At 40.6% G+C, this 18,210-nt stretch overlaps 2 protein-coding genes across 2 annotated transcripts in view; one reads left to right on the top strand and one right to left on the bottom strand.

The window, feature by feature from the left end:
* Nucleotides 1–5,458, bottom strand: part of LOC142081920 (cytosolic beta-glucosidase-like) — a 41,714-nt gene extending 36,256 nt beyond the window's left edge. Inside the window, 1 exon segment of the mRNA XM_075149292.1 lies at nt 5,237–5,458. Within this exon segment, the coding sequence (XP_075005393.1) occupies nt 5,237–5,458 (222 nt within the window).
* Nucleotides 5,360–18,210, top strand: part of ADGRA3 (adhesion G protein-coupled receptor A3) — a 60,113-nt gene continuing 47,262 nt past the window's right edge. The window contains exon 1 of the mRNA XM_075148849.1: nt 5,360–5,886. Within this exon, the coding sequence (XP_075004950.1) occupies nt 5,618–5,886 (269 nt within the window). The 5' untranslated portion in view covers nt 5,360–5,617. The remainder of the gene's footprint in view (nt 5,887–18,210) is intronic.

Below are 18,210 nucleotides of genomic sequence, written 5' to 3'. Positions count from 1 at the left end.
CCACCTGTGTCCCCTCCCAACCTTTTGTGCACGCCCAGCCTACTCGCTGGTGGGGTGGGGTAAGAAGCAGAAAAGGCCTTGACTCTGTGCAAGCATTGCTCAGCAGTGACTAAAACGTCCCTGTATTATCAACACTCTTTTCAGCACAAATCCAAAACATAGCCCCATACTAGCTACCATGAAGAAAATTAACTCTATCCCAGCCAAAACCAGCACACACGCAAATATATAGTTCTATAGTTTTATTTTTATTTTATTGAAAATTCACATCAGATGTATAGAAAGCCAAGAGATTTCAAAATTATATGAAACAATTATTTGGAAGTCAAACACTGAAAAAGTGGGTATGGAATTGCATGTCAAAAAAACCCCTTGCACAACACATTTTACACATTTTTAAGCTGCATACATTACTTTCTAAAATTTAGCGATGGGACTGTATTTCAAAGTCAGTGTTCCATCTACAATTATAGACTAGAAGAGCAGAAGAGGAGTGAGATCCCTGTATGAGTCTGCTGAATCCACACAGTATGGTTTTTTTTTCCTTCACTCAAGGCAAAGAAAATAATGAAAATCAAGCATGAAAATCTTCCGGGCCTGACTGTTCTTTCTGCAGCAGTGCATCTGGTGATATTTCAAATTTTAATATACAAAATTTCAGTGTTTAGTTCTGGCTTAATTTGGGATTTATTGATAACCAAACCCAGAGACTTCTAAATAAACAGCTTTGAGAGTACTGTCCTTTTAACCATTTCCAAAAAGTTTTCCATAAGAAGTATACAAACTAAGCCAACTAACGTTTGGTATTCTGCCAAAGCATTCTTGAAATATGTCTGCTTAAAGGAACAACCAGGTAAAGGGAAATAGTGTTTCTCCTCAGACTCCTAACTGAGTCTAAAAGCTGTATTTTCCCCAGTTATACTACTGACACTGAAGATCTCTGACCCTTGACTGCAGTTGACTGGGGAGAGGGGCTTGCAGAGAACATCTCTGTGTCTGAGAACAAATGGAGGATGTCCAACACGACAAACACCAGCCAAGCATCTGGGAATACCTGTGTTTGTCACGAGCAACAGCAGAGCTTGGGGTAACTTGGTGAACTCTCTGACAGAGGCAGGGATGTAATACTACAACCTGTAGCTGTGTAAGAAGTAGTAGTTGTAGAAAGGTGACTCTGAGCCTGCTTGAATTTAGTGGTTACCAACAGCAAGCCAGCATGTGCCAGCAGTTATCATCACCTCCCTGTACTTGGAATAGCAAATAACCACAGTATTGCAGACATAGCTGAGGGCAACCAAATGCTTCCTCTTCCTTGACAATTGCTGTAGCAAGCAAAACATAACTGATGATGTCCCAATCCATTAAGGGAAGAGATGAAATGTGGTAGGTAGAAGACTCCGTGGCAGTGAGAAAAAAAAAAGAGAAGATAGGAAGGTAGTGGCAGCGCAGGAGTCCCTTGAGGAGAGAATTAGGGAGCAATCATTTCAGTGAAGGTGATGATAGCCCAGAAAAATGTGCAGGGATGTGAAACCTGAACTGATAAAAGCAAAGGAAAGGAGTAAGCAAAGAAAAGAATCAGAATGAGAGACAGACAAAAATCACTTAAAAGCTCCTGTTTATCTCTCTGTCCTGAGGACATAGGAAGGATTTGAAGTGCTGCCAAAGCTACCTTTGTTTACACATAGGCACTGATAAGAATTTCTTTGCCTTCCCCTCTTTCCCACACCCTTCTTCTTAATATCTTGGATACAAGAAGTTAGTAATTAGTAGACTAGAAAGAAGAGAGGAAAAATTAATTTTCAGAATTGAATGTACCAGTGGCAAATTTTATGAAGGGAAGGGAAACAACAGAAAAGGACAAAGTATACTTGTTTGCAATCTGGAAGCAAAGCACATTCAAAAAAGTTCAAGTTACATGCCTCACCTGAAGTACAGCATTACCAGCACCAACAAGATTACCAACACTGATGGAGAATGAGAGGATTGAGGGAAAGAAAGTTCGGGTTTTTTCAATTCAGAAAAAGAAGCAAAAGTTGCAGAAAGAGGTAATATTTTACAGTAGCTGCTACCTCAGCTATAGCCAGTAAGTTTTGGGAACAGCTTGCTTCCTTTCTTGCAGCTGTATCAGCTACTATAATAAAAGATATTGCCTCCCTCTACAAACCTTGTCTTTCTTGAAGTTACATACGATGGCTTACTTTGCTGCCCAGGTGGAAGGTTCCCTCGCCTTCCTCCAGCTCTGGCAGTCTTTTAACCCTTCCCTGAGTGGATTCAACTCAATAACCTAGCAGAAAACTAAACTCAAAAAAAGGTTAGCTTAGTTTTGAGTTGAATCGGCTTATTGAACAATCAGATGACTACCACAGGTGAAGCAAGAGCGAGGGCATATAACCTAAAGGTAGAAGGGTTGTTAGAAAGCTAGGAGGAACGCGACTTTCTGGTTCTTGAAGCAGATGTACAATGTCACTTTATCCTTATATCCTTAGACCACTACAACTACAATAAAGGTAGTGATATAATAAACCTGGCAAAAGTATATCACAGTTCAAAAAAAAGCTCACATGAAATTTATTAAGCGACTCCTGTGGGGCATATGTTTTGGATTAAGAGCTTTCCTGAGTCAATGTAAGACAATACATTTTCAAATCTTTTGCACAGAATGGAAGTTGCAGTAATTTGCATGAAAGAAGAAAGATGAGGGTAAAAGCACAAGCCTTCAAGAAGAGCCTTTTGCTTGAAGGCTTCAAGATTTTTGAAAACAGGTGAGGAACAATATGCCCTGAAATTAGATTCACTGCAAAAGCAGACAAACTAAGAGAATATAAATCAACAGAGAACAACACTTCAAGGTTTCAATAATAGCAATTTAAACAGAGGCATCATTTAGAATTGTAGGAGCTTTGCAACTGGGATCCATAGTTAGAGATCCTAGTAGCGATGGTCTCAGTGGAATGGAAAGAACAGAGCAGATCGTTCAGAAACATCAAGGGCAAGTAACACACTTGAATCTATAAATTAGAAGGAAAGGAATTGGACATGACATTAAGATGAAAAAGCAGTGGCAGGAAATTATGGGAAAATCAAGAGTTAAGATGGTCTATGATCACAGTCACCAGAAGCAACAGTTCACCTCTTCCGTCACCATCTTTACATTATGTGACCATGTGGCTCGTCTCACTGATACAAGTGGCGACTGAGGGGGTCAAAACATATGCATCGCCACAAATGCAAAACAAGGGAGAGGAGCAAGTAGCTTCAGAAAAACATGGGAATGTTTCCTTCAGTAGCACTGAAGTGCAATCTTGATTAGCTGTGCTGAAACTGTGGTGATGCCAAGCCAAAATTCTGGTGGGATCAATGGTTTAAACTGCCATAAACTGGCTCCAGTCCCAGAAGAGGCAGCTGTATGCCCTATCTCCATGTTGATCCTTAACCCAGCACAAACATTTTATGTAGCTGTGCAGTGAATTGGATCATGTTATTGATGCAGCTGAAGGTTATTGGAAGAAAGCAGCAAAAGGGAAGAACTGTTTAACCCAGCACTACTTCTGAGGGAAAAAGTATCTTGGGCTGTGGTTTGATATAGTCAATCCAGCTTCAAAACTCCTGGTGCCAGATCAAAAATTATGGGGCTCCATGATATAAAGCACTGATCCAATACAAATTCATTCTGCAGTTTGAATTTGTTTAAAACAAAGCCCAAAATGGAAGAATTAACTTTACACTGGTGAGTTTTATGCTAATTAGATCTCTCTTCTCTTACAGTTGGCACAACAGCAGCTTAAGAGCACAAAGGCGTTGTCAACTTTGTATTTTGTGTCCTGACCTAATTCAGTTCAAGTGTAATAGTGGCCTCACATCTCACCCAGGTCAGGTTGGTCCTGCTGAGTGACTCAGTGGCATGCAAACCTAATATTAAAGTTCAAGGACCTGTGTCCTCTTTGCATTCTCGTCAACAATTTCAGTACGTGGGACAGGTTCCATCTTAATTTGTAAGAGGCCATACAATTGAGGAGAGAAAACATGATGGTGGGTAAAGGCTATCTACAACATGCCCAGGTAATTGTGATGTTATTACTGTAACCTTGTTGCACTTGCCCCAATCCACAGTTCCTATCGTTTGCCCGTATCTTTCATTAGCTTACATTTAAAACTGGGTTGCAACTTGAGTGTTCAACATTATTCAAGGACACCTTAGGTTAAAGACTTTGTAAGACGCATTTTGGCAGCTGTTATTGCCAATGCCTACAATTGCATTTCTGTGTAATAACAGGTATTTTGCAGTACGCTTCTGTAAGGACGGGGCATTGTGAGTTCTTGGTTAGGGACCAGAACTTCCTATAGATTCTACAAAGTCTCTCTTAAAAGTTTTAAAGTAGGTGCTGCCAGTTCTTGTAATTTGATTGCGAGGTAGGTAACAGTTATTTTATTACCCTCACATCTACCGGAGCCAAAGAACGTATTGAGAATTTCAGCTGTCATTGGCACAGAGGCATTTGTGCCTGGCTGTCCTGGCTGCAGAGAAATGTGAGAACATGATGTAACTACACCCAGAAAAGCAGTCCCAAGTGTGCAATGAAAAGACACGTTGTAGGTAGGTGGGTTTTTTTTTTTTACATTTGAGATCGATGATATTGAAATAACTTTTTCCATCCTTTGGCTCTTTGGCTGTCAAGTGGGAATAACAGGGTTACCTAATTTTACAGGGATTATTTGAGGACAAATGTCTTACAAGCACAAGATACTTGGCGTTAGAGTACTGAAAGCCATTCAGCACCCAGGCAGGGGATTATCCTTTCACCATGAAGCACGAATGGCAACAGTCCCTCCTGCAAGACCAAGGATTTGGAGCTGGGGGCAAGAGGAAAGGCATGGAAGCAGAGGAGAGGGAAACCAAACCTCTCCACTCTGTTCCTGCGAGGGGGACAAGGCCCACGAATCATCTAAGGGACCCTCGCCTCTACAGAATGCTGGGCGGCCCATCGGGGAACAGGCAACGGCCCGGGCGAAGAGCTCCCGCTGGCGGAGCCCGGGGGAGGAAGGCCCCGACAGCTGGCAGTGCCGCCGCTGCGGGGAGCGGCGGGACCGAGGGCAGGCCCAGCGCTGCCGCCGACCCCGCCAAGGGCGCGGCGGCGGAAGGGGCCGGGGTCTCCCTGTCGGGAGAGCGCTTTTCCCGCTCAGAAGCGCTCGCCCCCCGCCGCCGGGCAGCAGCACCTCCCCGCCCCGGCCCCCTCACCCGGCAGCGCGCAGCCGCGGTGGCCGCCGTCGCCACAGCGGCGCTTGCGCAGTGGTGCCGAGGCCCGGCGGGCGCGCTCGCTGCCGCGGGGCTCCGGCACCGGCGGAAGGCGGCGCTGCTGCCGCCGCGCGGAGCCCGCCCGGACCCGACACAAAGACGAGGGCGGCTGTGGCGGCCGCGGCTCCCGCACGCCCGCAGGCCACCGCCCCCGCGGCACCACATGGCGGCAGCGCTGCGGCCGCGCCTGGCGCCGCCCCCGCGGAGCTAGGCCAGGGCGAACCGCAGCCTCCCCTCCTCGCTCCTCTCCCGCCCGGCCCGGCTGACCCCGTCCGTCGCCGCCGCCTGCGGGAGGAGCGGAGCGGGGCCCTGTACAGCCCCGCCATGCTGCCCCCGGGCCGCCGCGCTCTCTGCCGCCCACCGCGCCGCCGCCGTCGTCGCCCGGCGGGGCTCCTGCCCGCGCTCCTGCTCCTGACGGCGCTGGGGGGCGGCGGCGGGGCGCTGCCCCCGGGCTGTAAGTACGACGGTCGCCCCAAGAGCGCCGGGAAGGCGGCGGCGGCCGGCGGCCCAGTGGAGGTGAAAGTAGTTTGCAGCAACCTGGAGCTCGCTCAGGTCCTGCCTCCCGAGGCGCTGCCTAACCGGACGGTCACCCTGTGAGTACCGTCCCCGGGTAGGGGACCTTGGTGCGACGTGGACGGGGGGTGAGGGAGCGCCGGCCTGAGGTAAAATGGGATCGGCGGAGCGGGAAGGGGGAAGGGGGGCGCGCTTGACCCCATCTGCGGCCGGGGAAAGCCCAGGAGCGGAGTTGTTTTGGCTGTGTTTTTCGTGTTTTCCGTGTTTTCCCATCGCTTCCCGGGATGGTGGTTTGGGGGTGGTGGGTGGGAAGCGTCCCGTTACTCACTGGCGGGGCGGACGGCGGCGCGGAGGGCTGCGCGGGGCGATCACGCCCCGCGCAGCCCTCCGCGCCGCCGCCCGCTCCGCGGAGCAGCATCCCCACACCTTGCTCCTTCTTTCCTCTTGGGGCTGCTCTCCATCAAAGGGTTCAGGCTGGTCAAAAAGCTTAGGTGTTCCTTTATTAAAAGTAATTCCACAATTTTATTTATTTATTTTAACTTCTGAAATTCTTTTTTTTTTAATCTCAGGAGAAACTCTGCTTTGGAGCACCGTGCTTTGAGGTAGTTTTAACAACCGAGTGCTAATAGAGAGTATGAGCCACTCGGTGTGTGGTAGGCTAGGTGGGCCTGAAGTTTCGCAGTAGCAAACAGCAACCTGTTCGTTGCAGCTCGCGATAAAACCAGCTGAAGGGATTTGTTTTGTTTCTTCTTTGGAAAAAAGGTCAGTTTACTTCCACGTAGCAGTAGGCGTGCTCTTTTTATGTGGAGGCAATCCTAGCTCATCCATTTGAATAACAAGTTTCAAACAGGATGTGCAACTTATTCCAAAGTAAGAAATATGTTACTATTTACTTAGACATGAATATGCACATGTAAAGAAAGGATTTGCAAGTTGTTTTTCTTCCTGAGACATTAACTGGTCACTCTAGCAAAGAAGTTCATAGAATCATAGAATGGTTCGGGTTGGAAGTGACCTTTAAAGATCATCAAGTCTAATCCCCCCAGCCATGGGCAGGGACATCAGCAGCAGTGGATTTCATCGGTGATGGTCCTAAAAGTGGAACTCTGTCCCCTCTTTAGAGAGCCTTAAAGTACCTGTGCTACCGTGGGAAGACTCAGGTGCAACCAAATAGTATGCAAGAAAATTGATGAAAGAAACTGAATTATGGGCTCTAGCTTAAGATATTTATCTACTTAACTGGAAATCACAGGTTTGAAAGATCTACCTGTAATCCAGGTTTAATAAGCACAGAATGTATATAGTTCTGTCATGAGAACAACGATCTGACTGCTGCTTTTGTGAACTTCAACAGCACTGAAACACCAAGGAAGGGCTTCCTTCAGGAAGGCTTAGTGAGGTGTGGACTCAGGTAGCGGCAGATGCATGGATCTGGACCTATGAGAAAAGGGAAAGCCAAAAAAAGGAGGTGATTAAGGCTAAAGTAGTTGTTCTCACTTGGCAATCTGCAAGGGTTCAGAGAACATTTCTAAATAACCTGTGAGAAGTGACCAGGAATATTCATATGTGAAGTTTCTGAAGTAGAAAAGAAAGCAAAAAGTAGGAGGTGATGGCTATTTGATCAACAAATCCATTTTAGTCTTCGTTAGCCTCAAATGCTTTGCAGCTGATTAACTGTTAAAAAATAGTATTATCCATTAAAAGTTTGGTAAAAGTAGATGTTAGTATAGTTGGTATGCTGAAGTTGACTGTGGGGGTCTTTTGGTTCAGAAAAACTTGGAGTCACAGTTCTGATTGCTGTGAAAGACAAGCAGATATCAAACACAGCAGCCTTGCTGTGAATGGACCTTTGTTCATAATTGCAGTGACAGAAGAATTTGGAAGAATGGTTCATCTTTCATCTTGATTATCTAGAGTGTATCTAGAGCATATCTATATACACTAATTAGTTGCTTTTAACTGGCCTTTGAAGTTCATGATAACTTCCGAAACATTTATTTTTCCCTTTTAAACTTTTTAATAGACATAGCAAGGAACAATGTGGATTTTTTCATTGTTATTTGTAGTAAGTATCATAACTGTGTTGATACAATTAATATGAACACATACTTTGAAATTCTACATAAATATAAGGCAAAGATTATTAAACCAATGCTCCTGCTTTTTCTGAGAGAGCGGACACAATAACTGTTGTGGTTCAGGATCCTTCAAGTTTGTTGACTCTTGACTTTCCATATCTCTTGAGAGAGGTTTTTTTTTTTACTGAATCCATGTTAACCTGGTTAGAAAGTTTTGGTGATTTATGGAGTGTGTTGCCAAGTGCCATTTCACTAACATGTTGATTAGTAGTGATTAGTGGGTTAATCGTTATCTAATCTTTTGCCAGAAATTACTTTTTCTTTTTTTTCCAAGTGATACTTAGAATTGCAGCACTTGGTGGATAGTGGAAGATTTTCTGATTAGAGTCAAACTGCCCTGAGTTGTCTTGAATCTTGATTCTTGTGGGATTCGCCTATTAAGATAAGTATTAGTTCTGTTATAGCTTTTTGGATTATTGGATCACTGAAGAGATAAGTAGATAGAAGTAGCTCACTGTTGGGTAGATCAGCTGCATTTTAATTCAGTTAGTTTTCTTTTATGTTGACTCTTATTTTGCATAAACCGATTTTAAATATGAGGACCTATATAGTTTTATACAACTTTTTGGTTTTTGAGTGAGCTAGGAATGAATGAAGTGAAGTGATTATATCCATTTTAGAAATCCTGATTCCATCCTTATCACAGATCAAACTCTTAGACTTTCAGTAGATCAGCTGCTGTGCATTTAGCATTTACAATTCTTTTTTCCCCAGTGAAATATTTTTGAGGACAAAAGTCTTTAAAAAGTGAGGAAGTAAGAGAAATAGTGGAAATTAGGGTAAATGAATAGCATCTAAGGATGCTGGCCAGGTTCTTTTGATTCTTGCACACCATTGTAGTTAGTGGTTAGCAATGATATTGATAAGTTGGGCAAGGTCACTTGATTTACGAAATGCCTTGGCCTTTGTTTGCCACAAAACATTTCATTGTCCTAGTAATTTAGGTCAGTATTATTTAGAATCTTTAGTTACATTTCAGAAAAAATATCCTAACTTGATTTCAATTGATAAGAGTCAAAGTAAGTTTGTTTTATGATTGAGGAAGGAAAGCAAACACTGGAAGAGAGTATTAAAGTATAGAGAGATGTCCATGGGAGAATAAGTAATGTTTAGAATTTCAGGTAGTACTGTAAATTGAGATTCCTTCAGAATCCAGGTAGAATTAGCTAGTGGTTTACTGAGCAGTTAGGTCAAATTCCAAGGTGAATTCAAGTTTACTTACAGCTAAGGAAGGGACTTTTTTGTAACCTTATGTAATAAAAACTGATTCGGATGCAAATGAAGGGTGTATCTACATGAACACCATAGATGGCTTTGACCTTTGAGTTTAACCAGCCAGGTGAGATGCTTTTGGTGTGAAGATAACATAACTGCGTGAATGTAACTCGGTGCTTTGTCTGACATGCTCTGTATTTCAGTAGATACTGAAGCCATTGCCATGATTCACATTTAAGTAAGGAATGCACTATGCTCTTGTAATAGAAGCCTGAGATAAGATATCCATTGCTGTTGTGTTTCTTTGATGCAAGCTCAAATGATGATGTCATCACTTGCTGGATATTAGCTATAACTTCATTCTTTGGAAGAGAATGTGTAATCCCACTGAAGATAAACCCATGAAGTTGTAATCCTTGTTATGTGTTGAGAATTTTAGTTACCTGTTACACACAGGTCATTGTGTAGGAAGAGGAATCTAAATAAACAGAGGAAAAGCATATATATTCAGTAAAGAATTGTGTTTCTGAATAAGGAGCCTTACTGGTCTGCAAACAACTTTGCTTACCCATATATCCTGATAGGAACATATGAGTATCAGTGTTTGCACTTACAAGTGTTAGAATTTACAAGCCAGAGCATTAGCCTGGATTTGTGTTCAGAACTGTTCAAACATATGCTTAACTGGGGTGCTGTTGAGAAACATCTTAAAATGTCACCATTTTTGTCCAGCTCCTAAGTATAATCGTGTCGAACGATATCCATTCAGCAGCTGAAAGGCATACTTATTTGGCCTTCCAGATATCTGCGCAGCCTTTCCATTTGTAACACAAATTCCTAAATTCCAAAAGTTTCAAAGCAAAAGGTCAGTCATGTTGCAAGGCCTCACTCATATCGCAGTGTGTGATTACATTGTAATTATATGAATTACGTGTAATTACATGAGTAATTTTTTCCTTCTTACAGAAAAAGAACTCTTCAGGTTTTAAAAATAAAGCAAATAGATGCTGTGTAGTGACTTATATTTGATTTTTAATATTCTTTTCTTTTTTTGAGGCATGATCTGATGCTTTGCTAAACTGTTTTCATTTCCTTTGTTTTACTTAGTTCGGCCTTTCTCTATTATGTGTTTGGAAAAAAGTGTCCTTTACCAAAACATTGACGAACAGGAAGTATAGGCATAGTAAGTGTCTCCTGTGGAAGTTTGCCTCTTCTTTTAAAGTACATTTCCATTTATTAACTTGAAGGTACTCTTGACAGCTAATCCCTTTTTGTGTTAAAATAGTCTATTTTACACTGTTGTAAGTGTTCAGTACTAATAACTTGGGCAGTGATAACATTTTTTGAAGACACAAAGGGCTAATAACTCCCATTAAAACTTATCTTAAAATTTTCTTGGGTCAGTGGATACACGGACTATGCAAAATATATTTTTCTCATGAACACATGGCAGTACAGAGACAGTACTTGAGAATTGCCGTATCCACAATTTAATAATTTGCGACTACTTGTGCACGCCTTTTTACTAGTGGTATCTGACTCTTAAAAATTATTAGTGATGTTTCATTTTCTGTTAGGCTTGTATTCTGGTAGACCTATTCAGTACCCATCTGTCAGTTTTATGTACGTCTTTTACCTTGTTGAGAAGATAGCAATCCACATTCAAAATCAGATTCATGCTTTGCTGTATGCCCTATTCTAACACTGAGTCATTATTGTGGGGTTATCACTGTAGGGTATTGAATACATACAGTATTCTCTTATGATTGTGTACGCTTTTGTGTATATTTGAGTATTGCAGGCAAATTCTAAGGTCATAATTTGAACAGCATTTTCTTCTAAATTGCAAGTTTTGTTCTACCTGAATAACTATTCAACTTCGGAAGACATTATGTTACGTTGTAAATACATACCCACTGGGATACCCAGTCAAGTTTGAATAGTGTCCTCTTGTTTCTTCTAGTGTTGCAGTAATGGCTTTAACATACATGGTGGGTTGTAATTGGTAATAGTCTTCATGCAATAATGATTGTATCAATGCACACTGATAATTTTTTAAAAAGATTATTCTTCTATATAAGCATTTTTAAATTGTTTTAGGTGCCTTTTACAATAGATTATTGTACTTTTGATTAAATATGTGAAGTAATTAGAAATATGGCTTCTGTACCATAGATACAACTGTAGGCAGTTGTTACAAGCCTGGCGTTCAGATTTTGAATGAAGGTTATGTATTGATTACTGCCGAGTTAAAAATAAGGGAGGAAGACAGAGATAAGTTCTGCAAAATTCTGGAGAGTAAATTTAAATGTTTTAATTTTTTAAATTCTCCGAGCCACAATATTAGCGTAGAGTTGCCCAATACCTTTATTCCTGTAAGGATATCCATATAAGCAATGCCCTTTATGTGTTCATTAGCCCTTCAGTGAGTATTAAGTGTTCAATGCGTTATGCTGTATCTAGCCTCAGAAAGAGAGATTTTCATCTTCAGGACTAATGCTTTTTTCTTTCATTGTTGTTTTCTATTGATCAGTAGTACTCCTGTTTTTGTTTCAGTTTGGCAAAACTGTAAAATATTAAAATTTAAAAGTTAATGCCAAGAGTTAAAGAAATAGAACTAGAATTTGTACTGCTGTGATGAAGAATGAATAGCTACATGTGTCTCATTCCTTTTTGCTTGCAGTTTGTTCATGTTTCAGAGGTTATTTTTGTAATTTAAAACAAGTATGGAGCTGCAAGATTAGATTTTTCAGAATTTAATGATTCCCATATGTACTTTGCATGGGCCAGATATGTTGCAGGTTCATGGATTTGTCATTACTGCCTTATTTAGACTTTATCTTCACCATAATAGTCTCCATAGTTTTTGAATCTATATAGTTTAAATGCTTCCTTTGTACCAGTAGTTAATCCATGAAGATTAAAAACAGTTGAGCATTTCTTTTCATTAGTAATAATAAATGGTTTTAAATTTAAGAACTTCAGAGAAGATAACTGAAGTACGTTTTTGTGAGTTTGGCTTTCTGCAGTGGGACAATGAATTTTAAATATTAATTTGTAAAATCTTAAATAATCTATTAAATATCTTTAGTCTTTAACACAGTAAACAGGTGAGAATTTTATTTTCACCTTTGGATTTCACTGTTGGGCTGTTTAGCAGGGAAAACTGCAATGTCTTGCTGCCCTTAGAGTGCTACAGTGGGACAGATCGTTAATTACTGTTTATGTGCATTACTGCGTTGTGACTCCTCCCTCAGTAATGCCACAGGGCATGTCCAGTGGCACAGTACAGTACTGTCCTACAGATCTCCAAGCTGCCTTCGAGTGAATGGGATGCCAGTGCACTGCAGTGCAGAGCTGCTAGGTCCCAAAGTAGCGCAGTTGCATTGGTGGTGTGTGTGATCCAAGCTAGTCAGCCAGTTTTGGCAAGGCTGTGGAGTTGTCGCTTTTGGAGTAGGAACTTGACCTTTTTGGCAAGGCAGACCAACTAAGAGCTTTTTTGGGGAAAAAAAACCCAAACAAACTGAACATAATAAATGCAGATTGATTAAAGACGTTTAAGAAATAGGCAGCTTAATTCCCCAATTCTGTCTGCACTGGACAGTGTGTTCTAGGATTCATCCAGACAAGTCTCCAGCATTAGAGCTCTAGGTGGCTGTGGGCTGCGCCGTCTTCAGGTGCTGTGTCTTCTGTTAGGTCAGTTCAATCTAGGGAGAAAAAGATGCTTTGAGGTAGAGGGAGGGAAGTTAGGGTCTGGATACGGAGTGAAGAAAGGCAGGGAGGTTGGATTAAAAGGCAGAAGCTACTACTGGGAGTTGGGGGGGAGTTGAGATGGGAGGGAGGGTTTCTTTGGATGTGTTGGTTGTAGAGATGGGAAATCAGAAGGGCTTTGGAGGGAATGAAGGCAGACCAGATAAGGTGCTGAAGGGTGAGTGTAACTGGCTTAGTGAGAGACGGATAAGAATTCTTGGAAATTCAGCAGCTACCCACAAAATCAGTAAAGGCAGGGTTAGTGACTGGATGCCAGTAGGAGAAGATGGATCATATAAGGAAATGGTAGTGGTATAACACAGTCACGGAAAACTCTTCTGGTATTGTCCACATGATGTGCTATTTCCATCTAAGGACATGAATGTAAAGGCTTTTTTCTGTCAGATACAAGAACTCGTTATTAGTCAGCCCATGTTGTTACAGAATAGGTTTTATCTTGAAACTTAGTATCAGGCAGAGTTTGCAAGTTATGCTCAGATTTCTAAAAGCATCCTGTAAGACATCCCAAACAACTGATTCTAATACCTTGAACTGTTGTTTTAGAATAACAGCTTCTGGTGTTAACAGAATTTAAACCAATTCTCAAAACTGCGTGTTGATGGGCTCATTAAAGTTTCCATGGGTTGCAGCGAGCTGACCTTGCAGCTCTGAGCTGGAGAAGGGAGGTCCCCTTCCACCCTCTCTTCCTGCTTCTGACACAGGGATGATCAGGAACAAGGGCGGGGGAAAGGAGATCTCCCCCTCTGAGTGAGGAAAGTTACGTCCACATCCAGCTGCCTGTAAAACTGTAGCCTGAACTGGAGCTGGTGTCTTTGTACCTTCACCTCCCAGTCTCTTGTTGTGTGGGTGTTCTTGGGTTTTTTTCCCCTCCCTTGCTGCTGTACTAGCATTTGTCTGACTCCATGCCTAGTCAGTTCAGGGAGCTAAACTATTGAAAAACTGTTGACTTCTGTAGAATTAGGATATCAGTTTTTGTGAAAATGTATCTTCGTGTGCCAGCAGTTGACAGGAAGTGCTTGCTAATGTGTCTAGACAAAGCACTTTCTAGAGAGCACATATACCTGATAGGAAATGTAAATACTTGTGAGGCTGGGTGTGACAACATATGCTATAATTAATACTACTGTGATATGACACATAAAATGTATTGGTCGTAACAGCTTAAGTTAGGAGAGTCTGGCTAGGCATCTGTGTGTGTCCAGTATTTCCTGTGAAGCGAGTTACTCTCTTGCATGTATGTATGGAGGTTGGAGGGGTAGGGTAAACTTGCACTAAACTGCAAGTCAGTGAGAATCCTAAAAAGCCTACATCTGGTGGATAAGAAGGGGGAAACTCAGGAGGGAGCAGAAGGGAGGGAAGTAAGACAAGAGGGTTACTACAGAAGAAGTTGATCATCATCTCTTAAACTAATGCAGATGCTACAGATAAGAAGAGGCGGGGGGGAGAGAGAATTTGGAGGAAGCTTCCCAGAATGTAATGGTCACAAGGGTTAGGTTACCAGTGCTTTTGCTTAGCTTTAGAAATGGCAACTCAGAGTTAGTGTTGGAAGAAATTGGATGTTGCTGTGTCCTCTTAATTTTCTCTTAGGTAGGCTTTCCAACCTGGGGTAAGTACTAGAAAGAGAGGTTTGGTTGGTAAGGTCATAATTTCACAAGAATTTCTTTTGATAGTAGTATCATTTTCAGCAACATTGCTACTCATTCTTGCATTCTGTTTTGCCCCTCAATTCTGTCCTTTTTCTAAGATGATTTTTATTTAGTACTTTTACATAGAAAATTCACAGAGGTACTCCGGTGATTGGCACTGTATTTCACTAGAAATAAAGAATTTCTTTCCTTAAAGAATGGTTTGTCCTTAAAGAAAGGCAATAAATAAAGCATGTGGCCACTGAATATCAAGAAAAAAATATCTTGAATAGCAGTGCACAAAGTGAGCATTGTTGCTTGAATGATGCAGGGATTGTGTAGGAAGGAAAAAAAAAAAAGGTCCATCACTACATCATATAAAGTTAGCACATTCCCAGTTAAAAATGAAGCAGTACAGACACAGTTTTAATTCTGTAATTTCATTGCTTCTGATGTTTTAGTTTACAATCTTAATATTGTTTAATGTGCATAATAATGAAATAGCACAGGAAATCTTTTATCTATTGCAAACTTCTATTTTGCTTCTTCTTTCATTGCTAAGCTTCCTCAATTATAATGTTTTTGTTAAATTGGAAAATACTGTCTCCTTTTGTTAGGGGCTTTGGAAAGATTCATAGTTCTTTCTCTGTGTATAGTTTGTGGAGTGTTTTCATTTCAGGGTTACTTTTAAGCAAGTACTGTTCATGTTCTGCTCAGTTCATTACTTATGTTTCCTTCCCTTTGACACCAGTAACTCACTAGAAAGCAAAATACTAACTGTTGAAAAATACTGGGTTTATATCCTTGTTAAATCACAGCTTCTACAAGATAAACTTTGAAAAATGTATTTCTTTTTGCATGTTCATGGCTTTCAGCAGAAAGCATTTTTCTTGTTTGTACAGATGGTTATTTTAGTCCAATTTTTGCTGGTGGCCGCTTTCCCAGTCCTTAGAGTATACAGCCATCATCATGAAATGATCTGATTTATTTTCTGTTTCCTGGCTGTCTATTTGAGTCTCTTAAAAGGTGTTCTGGAAGCTACTTTAGCATTCAGCTAAAAGTTACAGTGTCTCCCAGTCTTTGTACAGGCTTCTTGGAGGCCATTTTGACTATTTTGTAATAGCGTTAATGGCCGTGTGTGTATTTTAATAGTATCCTATGAAAGGATCTATTTGTGAAGTTTGGAGATGCATTCTAAATTCCTGTCTAGTTGACTGCTATCTCAGTGATGGTTGTTTTATAGCTGACAAGCCAAAACTGTTTCATAGAACAAAACTTTTTTCACGTAGTGCTTATCACCTTATTCTAATGGTAAAAACAAATCAAGCCTTGATTTTTTTTTTCCTACTGTATCAAAAACAAAAGGATGATTACATCACGTTTAGTATCTGTTGCTAGAACTATTTGTAGTACAAAGGACAGACTTTGGGTTTTACCGCATAGTTATGTTTTGCATGCTAGCAACTGGGCATCTATTGTTAAAGGTCTAGCCAATAAGTTAGAGCCAGAGTTGAGTTTCTTTGCAGCGTTTTGCCAAATTCTTCTGCCACTTCATGGAGCAAAATGGAAACAGGGCTTTCAGATCCAAGCTATATTCAACAAAGGAACATTTCAGCAATGTTCTTGGAATGGGTGAAAAGCTGGGGTGTTTTTTGGTTTTTTTTTTTTGGGGGGGGGGGAGGTGTTGGTATTTTTTTTCCCCTGAGGTGTGTTGTTTCAGATCACCTCTTTGTCTCTACAACCATTCTGCTCAGTCAAAGGAGAGGGAAATGTGTTGCTTTAAGGTGACTTGAGATAATGTCCATAATGCTTTCTAGAACCTACTTTTCAGCTGCCTTTTCTTCCAAGTTTTTTGTGTTAATTCCGGTGGCTGTGAGTGTGTTTGCACGCGGTAGTTCCACATTTTATTTTTTGTTATGTAAGGGTTGGACAAGCAAAACGCATTTGTTCCAAGCAGGTATTTTTGATCATTTAAAAGAAAAAAAAAAAACCCAACCCAAAAACCAAAACCTGATCTGGAGCTTGTAAGACATACAGAGCAACAATGACATTGGGCTATGGAAACCCCTTCATGAAATCTCCAGGTACATCATTTATATGTTGCAAAGTCACTTGTTAAAGAAGAGTTGAACAAGATGGGGATGAGTGGAGATCTGTAGCTCTCTACCAGTTTCCCTTTAAACTTCTTAAAAAGTTCATGTATTTTCAGAATTACTTGCCTCTTAAGAAAAATTATGGTCATAAACTAGTAACTTGGAATTATTATTGATCACAAATAATTTTCTGTGTCTAAGTAGTACATAATAGTCCATCATTTCACTGTACATTAATGCACAGAAATTGTGAAACTGACTGTAAAATGTCTACTTTGAGGTGAATGCTTTATTGTGTTTTGTCTTCTTATGCCACATCCCTTAACACTTCAAATAATGTATAGACTAAATATATTAATAGCAAGTTTTAAACTGCATTTTTTTTTAAAAGATTACACTTACAACATTTTTAAGTGTGATGGAATGTCTTAGGTTATATGCAGTGTTGTAAAATCCATCATACATTGTACTAAACCTTTATGGTTGAGCAGTTAACAGCCTCTGCAGAGAAAATACTAAATCAGGCTGACTATAATTTGTACATCACACTCCAGAGAGAAATTTACCTAGTGCACAGATATTCAGAGATTTCTACTTTAGGCCTATTATTTTACAGGCAATGTCAGAAAACTAATTTTTTTTACAGAACTGTAATTTTTATTTAGTTTAAGTTTAGTTCAGTCAGTTATAGCTACTTTTAAAGTGGTTTCTGCTCCATTTTGAATAGCTCCTTTTTCTGGAAAAAGTACAGGTACAATCAATAACTCTTACGATGAAGTAAATTATAACTAAAATACAAACTATTTCTGTGCTACCAAAGATGGTAGGTTGCTTGCTTGCTTGTCTTGACCTGGATGTTTTCTGAACCTCATGGTTTTTCTCCTTATTTTATCCATAAGTCTGAAATTGGTCTGTGTTTTTTCTTGCTGCTGTTGTTATGCCTTATGTTCAGTTTGCATTAACTATTACTAAGGTTTTTTATAAGCTTCTTCATTCATTTCTTTATATATTATTATTTTTCTTCCCGTATATGTTTCTGAAACCAGGAAGAATGTTGAAATAAAGGTGTACTTTGCTCTGAATAGATTTGGTTTGCAGAACGAATCCTGTAGCTACCATTTCTACAAATAACCCTTACTATTTAAGTTGAAACCTTTTTCTCTTTGAGTAGAAGTGAAAGTAGTTTCAAAGACTTTAGGATGTGTGATTTTAATGCTTCAGTTAAATTTTACTAGTTTTGCTGGCATTCCAAGTTGTATATTATTATTATTATTATTATTCTATTTACCAAACTTGCAGTCTTGCAAATGTGTATTCTGGTTTTCTGTTATATGTTCGGCCTTCCTTGATGCAAAGATTCCTTGAAATGTAGATTTCTGCAGAGTACCCAGGCTTCCTTGATTGTACATGTGTTTTTAAAAAACACTGTGTTTCATTTGTTCGGTCATCTAGGTGATTACAGCTGCAGCCAAGGGGCAATTTTCCTTCTTTCCTTCCTGTAAAGTAGCTTAATGTGTCTGACTCTAGAACTGTATTTTCACAAGAGCAAATTTTCATAGCTG

This window comes from Calonectris borealis, chromosome 4, assembly GCF_964195595.1.
Source record: "Calonectris borealis chromosome 4, bCalBor7.hap1.2, whole genome shotgun sequence".
NCBI classification, from domain to species: Eukaryota; Metazoa; Chordata; class Aves; order Procellariiformes; family Procellariidae; genus Calonectris; species Calonectris borealis.
This window is presented reverse-complemented; position numbering and strand designations above follow the sequence as displayed.